Source organism: Cebus imitator, unplaced genomic scaffold (genome assembly GCF_001604975.1).
Source record: "Cebus imitator isolate Cc_AM_T3 unplaced genomic scaffold, Cebus_imitator-1.0 Scaffold54, whole genome shotgun sequence".
NCBI lineage: Eukaryota > Metazoa > Chordata > Mammalia > Primates > Cebidae > Cebus > Cebus imitator.
The window spans coordinates 1,423,173-1,432,494 of NW_016107369.1; the positions used below are offsets into that span (position 1 = coordinate 1,423,173).

Here is a 9,322-nt window from a genome sequence, read left to right on the forward strand (position 1 = left end):
GATGGAATCTTGCTCTATCCCCAAGCTGGAGTACAGTGGTGCTATCTTGGCTCACTGCAGCCTCCACCTCCTGGGTTCAAGCAATTCTGGTACCTCAGCCTCCCGAGTAGCTGGGATTTCCCAGCTAATTTGTGTATTTTTAGTAGAGACACGGTTTCACCATGCTGGCCAGTCTGGTCTCAAACTCCTGACCTCATGATCTGCCCCCCTCGGCCTCCCAAACTGCTGGGTTTACAGGTGTGAGCCACTGTGACCCCAGCCTTCTCTTTTCATTCTCTCACTGACTTCAGCTTGGTGTTCCTTATAGCTCTGTTTAAATACCAACTCTACACAAGTGTCTCAAAAGCATTACTGTTACCCCTATCTGAAGTAAATAGCTTTGTGACTCAGGATATTTCAGTACACCAAACACCTTTCATGATTCAGTTCCATAAGAAGTTGCAAAGGTATGATGTCATAGGAAGAAGTAGTTTTGAAAGCCCAAATTAGCCTGCTTAAATTTTCTTATTTTCTTAACTTTGGGTGATTCTACTGTTAGTATATAGATGAGAAACTGCGATTCTAAGACATTAAGTGACTCATGTAAAATGTCTAGATCAAGTAAGCAGTAGAACTAAGATTAACCCCAGACTTACTACTCCTAGCTTTGGCCTGGCACAGTGGCTCATACCTCTAATCCCAGTGCTTTGGGAGGCTAACACAGGAGGATCACTTGAGCCCAGGCGTTTGAGGCTGCAGTGAACTATGATGAATACCAGTGCACTCTAGCCTGGGCAACAGAGCAAGGTCCTGTATCTTAAAAAAACAAGAATCCTAGCTTTGCCTCATACAAGAAATATCTTTGGAGTTTTGAGGTTCCCAGGGTTGACCTGCAAAATAGATTTAGCCCTTTAAGTTCTGTTTCTTTCCTGCCAGGTGGTCACATCTCAGCTAAATGTGTCTTCTGTCAGTGAACATGATGCACGTAGAGCAGGTCTTCAGCCCATCAGCAAGTGGCAAGCCTATGGACTCAAAGGCTATCCTGGTGAGTGTAACTGATCTCAGAGAAGGCAAAATCACTCAGTCATTGTGTCTTTGTGTTTTCAAAGAAGGAACTGTGAGCAAGTGAATAGACAAAGGATACACATAATAAAAAGATAAATGTTTCATTTCCAAACTCATTCTAGACTGTACGTTGTCTAAGATGTCCATTTTGAAAGGATAGAACAGGAGTCAGCAGTGCCTACAAATGTGGCTGAAAGTGGCATGAAAAATAAAAAAATAAGAACATTGACTCTGGACTCCCTGCCACAACTCTGAACATCTGATTTGATGGAAGTGTTGTGAAGAATAATTTATCATTATTGTAATAAATGTCAAATAATAGTTATGAATAATTCATAATTGCCCCTGTAGCCACATTCTCAAATGGCATAAAAACTTAAAACTTGTTGCTGGCTGGGCGCAGTGGCTCATGCCTATAATCCCAGCACTTTGGGAGGCCGAGGCGAGTGGATCACAAGGTCAAGAGATCGAGACCATCCTGGTCTACATGGTGAAACCCCATCTCTACTGAAAATACAAAAAAATTAGCTGGGCATGGTGGTGCACGCCTGTAGTCCCAGCTACTTGGGAGGCTGAGGCAGGAGAATTGCTTGAACCCAGGAGGCAGAGGTTGCGGTGAGCTGAGATTGCACCATTGCACTCCAGCCTGGGTGACAAGAGCAAAACTCTGTCTCAAAAAAAAAAAAAAGAAAAGAAAACTTGTTGCTATCAAGGCTGAACATCGCTCACACCACCTTGCCAACACTTTAGAAGGCCAAGTTGGGAGGATCACTTGAGCCCAGGAATTTGTGAGCAGCCTGGGCAGCATAGTAAGACCCTGTCTCTACAAAAAAAAAAAAAATTTTTTTTTTCCCAGACAGAGCCTCAGTCTGTCACCCAGACTGGAATATAGTGGCACAATCTCAGCTCACTACAACCTCCGCCTCTCAGGCTCCAGAGATTTTTCTGCCTTGGCCTCCCACGTAGCTGAGATTACAGGTTTACGCCACCACACCCAGCTAATTTTTGTATTTTAGTAGAGAAAGGGTTTCACCATGTTGGCCAGGCTGGTCTCGAACTCCTGACCTCGGGTGATCCACTCGCCTTGGCCTCCCAAAGTGCTGATATTACAGGCATGAGCTACCTTGCCTGGCCAAAAAATAATGTTTTTAATTAGCCAAGTATTGTGGCATGCATCTGTAGTCTCAGCTACTCAGAAGACCGAGGTAGGAGGATTGCATGAGGTACGGTGAGCCTAGATCATGCCACTGCACTCCAGCCCAGGTGACAGAGACCATGTCTCAAACATACAATTCTAATAGACTCGTCTGCAACTTTTAATTTAGTAACATTGGGTAGCTCATTTTACAGAGAAAGAAATTAAGAAAATAATGAAGAATGGTCAATGTTATTAACCTTTTTTTTAGGCTCCTGGGGCCATTGTAAAAGTTAACATTGCCCTGTGATATCAAATATGGGTTAAAAGTAAGGGAAATCTTTAAAATGTTTTCATTGTACCAGTGGCCAGGAGTCTTTCGTACAGCTCTTAGTACATTATGACCACTGAAATACTTGTGAATAGCATGGGAAGATATAACAGCATGACTCCTCTTGAGTTTGGGTAAATATAGAGCATGTATCACCAACAGCCTTGTTCTTGGAGGCCGTTCTTCACCTTTCAGCTCTAGCACCTATTTTTTTTGTTTTGTTTTGTTTTTAGACAAAGTCTTGTTCTGTCACCCAGGCTGGAGTGCAGTGGTGCAATCTTGGCTCACTGCAACCTCCACCTCCCGGTCATTCTCCTGTCTCAGCCTCCCAAGTAGCTGGGACTACAGGCACCTGCCACCACACCCAGCGAACTTTTTTGTGTTTTTAGTAGAGACGGGGTTTCACCATGTTGGTCAGGCTGATCTCGAACTCCTGACATCAGGTGATCCACCCACTTCAGCCTCCCAGAGTGCTAGGATTACGGCATGGGCCACTGCACCCAGCCTCTAGCACCTATTTTTAAGGCCATGATTCTCTGTTGCTCTAGGCTCTCTCCCATTAACAGATTGTTCATGCCACAAACTTAACCCCACTTGGATTTCATATTGTCCAAAAACTGCTATACTTGATTTCTGAGGTTTTCTAGGATTTACTGCTTAATTAAAACACATCTTTTGAGTGGGTGCCTCACTATATCCTTGGAGAGTTTATTCTGTTTCTCCTCTCACTGTAAGCTGTGTTTATTTTGTTTATTTAGTTTTTACTTACTTTCCCCCATAAGCTATATTTAATAGAAATATAATGGCCAAAATATGGGAAAGAACAGTCTTTTCTTACTGTGAGTTGATCAAAAGGATTGTGGATTTACTTCTGGATCTTACTTAATCTGAAGAAGCTGAGTATACTACATCCTGTCTGTACACTCTTATGTGAGGACATATCTTCTTGAACAAGAGGAAAATAGGTCTGGAAAAAAGAAACAGAATCTAGGGAAGAAAAGACTTACGGGGAAACATGACAGCATTAAACATGGAAAAATTGTCTTGCACGAGAAGTGGTGGGAAGCAGACCAGTGGTTAAGGCATAGGTTCTGGTGTCAGGCTACCTGGGTTTATATCCTGGCCCTGCCATCTACTAACTGCAAGACTTTGGGCAAGTTTCTTAATTATCTTGCCCTCAGTTTTGTCATCTGTAAAATATATATAAGAATAGTACCCACTTCACAAGGTACTTGCTGGGCATGGTGGCTCATGCCTGTAATCCCAGCACTTTGGGACGCTGAGGCAGTGGATCACCTGAGGTCAAGGGTTCAAGACCTGGCCACTGTGGTGAAACCCCATCCCTACTAAAAATACAAAAATTAGCCGGACATGGTGGTGGGCATCTTTAATCCCAGCCACTCGGGAGGCTGAGACAGGAGAATTGCTTGAACTTGGGAAGCGGAGGTTGTAGTGAGCTAAGATTGCACCACTGCACTCCAGCCTGGGCAACAAAGAGTGAAACTCCATCTCAAAAAAAAAAAAAAAGTCCCCACTTCACAAGGTTCTTATGAGGATTACATGTTAACGTATTTGTTAACTGCTTAGGTCAGTGCTTTTATCAAGCACATAAAAATGATTTGGGGTTGCTCTAGGTGTCAGAATCTAAGATCAATGACTGAAAATTATAGAGAAGCAGATTTTTTTTTTTTTTTTTTTGGGGGGGGGGACAGAGTTTCGCTCTTGTTGCCTAGGCTGGAGTGCAATGATTCGATCTCGGCTCGTCGCAACCTCCACCTCCTGGGTTCAAGTGATTCTCCTGCCTCAGCCTCCCAAGTAGCTGAGATTACATGCATGTGCCACCACAACCGGCTAATTTTGTATTTTTGGTAGAGATGGGGTTTCACCATGTTGGTCAGGCTGGTCTCGAACTCCCGACCTCAGGTAATCCGCCCACCTTGGCCTCCAAAGTGCTTGGATTACAGGCGTGAGCCACCATGCCCAGCCAATTTTTTTTTTTTAACCTGGAAAACGTGTAGGTACAAGGTAGGCAGATTTGGGGGCTTTTTTGTTTGTTTTCTTGAGACAGGGTTTCATTCTGTCACCCAGTGGGGTGCAGTAGCACAATCATGATTCACTGCAGCCTTGACCTCCCAAGCTCAAACGTTCCTCCCACCTCAGCCTCCCTAGTAGCGGACCATTGGCTTTCACCACCACGCCTAGCTTTTTTTGTATTTTTAGTAGAGATGGAGTTTCGCCATATTGGCCAGACTGGTCTCGAACTCCTGACCTCAGGTGATCCACCCGCCTCAGCCTCCCAAAGTGCTGGGATTACAGGTGTGAGCCACTGCTCCCAGTCCTCACATCCAGTTATTTTTTCCAATATTTCATAGAGGCAGGGTCTCACTATGTTGCTCAGGCTAGTCTGGAACTCCTGGGCTCAAGTGATCCTCCTACCTCGGCCTTCCAAAGCGCTGGATTACAGACCTGAATCACTGTGCCTGGCTGGGAGGCAGATTTTAACCCAATAATAAGAAGACAACAGTTATCTGAAATGGACTGCCTAAAGAGGGATTAAATTTCCTGTCATCATTCAAGCTTGGACTAAACCAGAAGCATTATTCCTTTAGTCTGATATGTTTGGGGTGTTATAATATTATTTATTTCATGAAATTGTGATGATAGCAGATGGTAGGTTGTGGGGGGGGGTTCCTATCTTTTTCCAGAATATTGATGATCCTGTCACTCTCCCAAATTATTTGGAGAATTTTATAAATGAAACATAAAATCCAAATGTATTTAGGAGCTACTTTTAAAAAGATATGAAAAATCAGATTAGTGCTTAAAGGTAAAAATCTTTGTATGAGGTTTCCTGGATGCCACAAGGTCAATGACTTTGGTCATTAGGTTTAGTTTGGAGTATATGCTATTGACAATACTAAGTGGTAGAACAGGATTAATCAGCTGCAATGAGGAACCTGTCCACATTGAATATCTCTAAGCTGTCTATATATTTTTTTTCTATATCTGCAAGAATCTAGACATAGAATTTTAAGTGCTTTTAGTAAGATTTAGTAGATAGAGGAATCTTCAGGTTATATTCTATGTATTTCTACATCAGCATAACCTCCTTTCAGCTGAATCGTGTGTGGTTTTAAATCTCTTTGAAATTTCTGATAGTGGACCATTGATGATGTTCAGAGATTCATTTGGTTAGAGCCTAGTATTTAAACGCAAAGAGCATAGATTTGTTGCCTGTGTGGGCTTACTGGTTTTGCATGTTCCTTGGCCACAAATCCAACTTTGCCTGTCATATCCCAGATTGTTCGTCTCATCCCAAATGTGTGCAAGCCTTGTGATGGGCCAGGAGAGAGGGATGAATCAGTGAAGTCATATTACCCCTCTGAGCTTCTGTTCTCTTATCTGCAAAACTGGATTAATAACTTCCTCATGGAATTACTGAAGATGAATGAGATAGCATAAGGTTGCTAGCACAGTGGCTGACCCTTCTAGGCATCTAGTTATTTTTAGCATCTACTGTAATTAATAACTTAGGAATAAACGTATGTATTATTAATAGCTGTTATTAAACTTTATCATTATTCTGTGTCTAAATTATATGCCAAAGAGAAGAGAGGAAAAGTAGGTAATAACAAAGTTGTTTCTGTGTGAGGCTCCCAGCCCAGTGTCTTTACTGTCTGCTTTCCGTAGTAATTCTCCCTAAGGATATTTCCATAAAATGTATTGTTACCGCCAATAGTCTAGACCAAGAGTTGGCAAACTATAGTTTTATTGTAAACACAGTTTATTGAAATACAACCATACCTTTTTGTTTACTTACTATGTATGGCTACTTTCTGGCTGCAGTGACAGAATTGAGTGCTAAAAAGACCAAATAAGGCTGGGTGCGGCTCACGCCTGTAATCCCAGCACTTTGGGAGGCTGAGATGGGTGGATCACTTGAGGCCAGGAGTTCAAGACCTGTGTGGCCAACATGGCTAAACCCTGACTGTACTTTAAAAAAAAAAAAAAATCGATGTAGTCCCAGCTAGCTACTCAGGAGGCTGAGGCAGGAGAATCACTTGAACCCAGGAGGTGCAGGTTGCAGTGAACCAGAAATTGCGCCTAGATAACAAAGCGAGACTTCGTCCCAAAAAAATAAATAAAGAGACCAAATAACCCTCAAAGCCTAAAGTCTTTACTATCTAGTCCTTGACAGAAAATGTTTGCTAACCTCTGGTCTAGACTAGATCTGGAGTTCAACCAGGAACTGAAAACCTTCAAATTATTGTCAGCATTGAACTCGGAAATCTTTAAGCTTTTAGTCTGTTCATCTGTTTTTAAAATCCCTTTGCAAGGGGAACATTACACTAATATATGATGCGTGTCTTTTATATCATTGCTTGGATTCCTTCTGTTACTCAAGACCTGCCCCAATCATGCTCAGTCTTGCTGAGAGGACCTTGCTGTTTATCTGGGAAAACTGAATCCTTTGGGCACAAACCCTTTCAGCTTCCAATGGCCCCACACTTTTAAACAAATGTTCTCATTTCCACCATCTAGTCATAGAGGAAGAGGAATTCCTTCAGTTCAGAGCCCATCTCTCTACCCTCTTGAGCTCACCTTCTTTACCTCTTCCAGCATTCAAGACCTTGCTCTATTTCTTCTGATTCCAACTGGCTCTTCTCTCTTGGCTCTTTCTTCACAATCTGTAAGCTTACTTAGGTCTTGCCAGCCCTTAAAAACCAAAAACTCCTCTCTTAACTCTTTATTTTTTCTATGACTATGCCTAAGCTTTTATTTTCTTTCATAGCTGGTCTTCAAAAAGGAGTTTAACTTGTCTTTATTGCCCCTTCTTTCTAGACAAGGTTTTTTTTATCCCGTTAATCTCTAATTCTTTTTTCTTTTTTTTTTTTTTTTTTTTTTTTTTTTTTTTTTTTTTGTCTTTTTTTGTTACCGAGGCTGGAGTGCAGTGGTACAGTCTCAGCTTACTGCAACCTCTGCCTCCTGGCTTCACGTGATTCTCCTGCCTCAGTTTCCCAGGTAGCTGGGATTACAGGTCCCTGCCACCATGCCTGGCTAGTTTTTGTATTTTAGTAGAGACAGGGTTTTACCATGTCGGCCAGGCTGGTCTCAAACTCCTGACCTGACCTCAGGTAATCTGCCCATCTCAGCCTCCCAAAGTGCTGGGATTACAGGCATGAACCACTGTACCTGGCCTATTATTAATCTTTTACAGAGGAGGAAAATGAGGTTAGGTTGCTGTCAAGGTCACAGAGATCTTTAACACACTTATAGTTGTGTGTTAGCTATAGTTGTTTACAAACACAGAGATATTACAGATACAGTAACTGCAGGAAGCAACTATCACCCCGACACCTGGGAGGAACAACAAAAGAGCTTGGGATTACTATATAGAGAAGCTTGGAAGAGGGACTACATGGAACTGGGGCTTAGACTTCTGAGGAGACGACATAATGAGACTAATTCTGGTGATGTGGAAAAACTATATTAGAACCAACTTCTGCCCTCCAGCCTTCCATTAGTGACCCTTATAGGTACAGGTTAGCAGAGAGCCAGCTGGCAAATAAGAAATGGAGTTGGCAGGGTCTCAGCCCCATATTTATGAAGTTAAATATAGAAGAGTAGATTTGAAACTGAGAGAAAATAGACCAATAATCAGCACGCCATTCATTAGATGTTGACTTTCAAATCTGTTTTAGTTAAAATTTATTATAAGATTTCATATAATCATGCCTGTAATAAGTGAAATAGGGAAGTAAAGAAGTCTTGGATGTCTCTAAATGGCAAGACCTGATAAAAATTAGAGGTGTACTTTTAGCACTGCCATTTCTAAAGTTTGCTTTGGAATAACACAGTTAACCTTGTGGAATATTTGTTTCTCTTGAGAATACCAAGAAAGCCAGACACATTTGTATAGTGGTAGATGTCTAATGTTCATCCAAACCTAGCTGTTCATTAACTTGAAGCATGACCAAAAAAAAATGGGAACTAAATTTTAAAAATAACAAAATAGTGGGTATAATGATGTCAACAAACAAAAATTATTTGAATAACTGACGGATAATTTCCCCTTCTTCTTTTTTTCCCGCCCATCTTTTGTATAGGGTTTATTTTTATCCCAAACCCCTTCCTCCCAGGTTACCAGTGGCACTGGGTGAAACAGTGCCTTAAGTTATATTCCCAGAAACCTAATGTATGTAACCTGGACAAACACATGACTAAAGAAGAGACCCAAGATCTGTGGGAACAAAGCAAAGAGTTCCTGAGGTAAGTCTTGTCGATCAGAATAAAATGTTAATACTCAGCTCAGATCATCACAGTATTTAAACGAACTGTTCTATAACAATGCGGTTTAAGTGACTGGCCAGGTTTTTTTTCCCCTCATTGTTTCTAAGCAAAAACAGCACAATTGTATTCTTTCCCCAGGAACATTTGGACAGATGCTTTGACAGTTATATTAAATTGAGATCCATTTTAAAGACTTGCTTATCATAGCTTAGATATTGAGCTCATCCTCATTAATCATCACATGATCCGTGTCCATTCAGCTTAAGCCATTTTTTCTACTCAAAGTGGGTTCCTTTGAAGGCTTGTGGTGTCCTAGGAAAGGTAGCATTGAAAGCTCTTTGCTTCTACTCTCTTAGATGGATTTAATGGTACTAGCTGTTTGTTTTTTTGTTTTTTGTTTTGTTTTGTTTTTTGTTTTTTGTTTTGTTTTGGGACGGAGTTTCGCTCTTGTTACCCAGGCTGGAGTGCAATGGCACGATCTCGGCTCACCGCAACCTCCGCCTCCCGGGTTCAGGCAATTC

At 41.7% G+C, this 9,322-nt stretch overlaps 1 protein-coding gene across 1 annotated transcript in view; it reads left to right on the plus strand.

Annotated features, from left to right (window-relative positions):
• Nucleotides 1-9,322, plus strand: part of ALKBH1 (alkB homolog 1, histone H2A dioxygenase) — a 33,686-nt gene that overhangs the window by 3,365 nt on the left and 20,999 nt on the right. Inside the window, exons 2-3 of the mRNA XM_017528534.2 lie at nucleotides 916-1,024; nucleotides 8,618-8,780. Of these exons, the coding sequence (XP_017384023.1) occupies nucleotides 916-1,024; nucleotides 8,618-8,780 (272 nt within the window). The remainder of the gene's footprint in view (nucleotides 1-915; nucleotides 1,025-8,617; nucleotides 8,781-9,322) is intronic.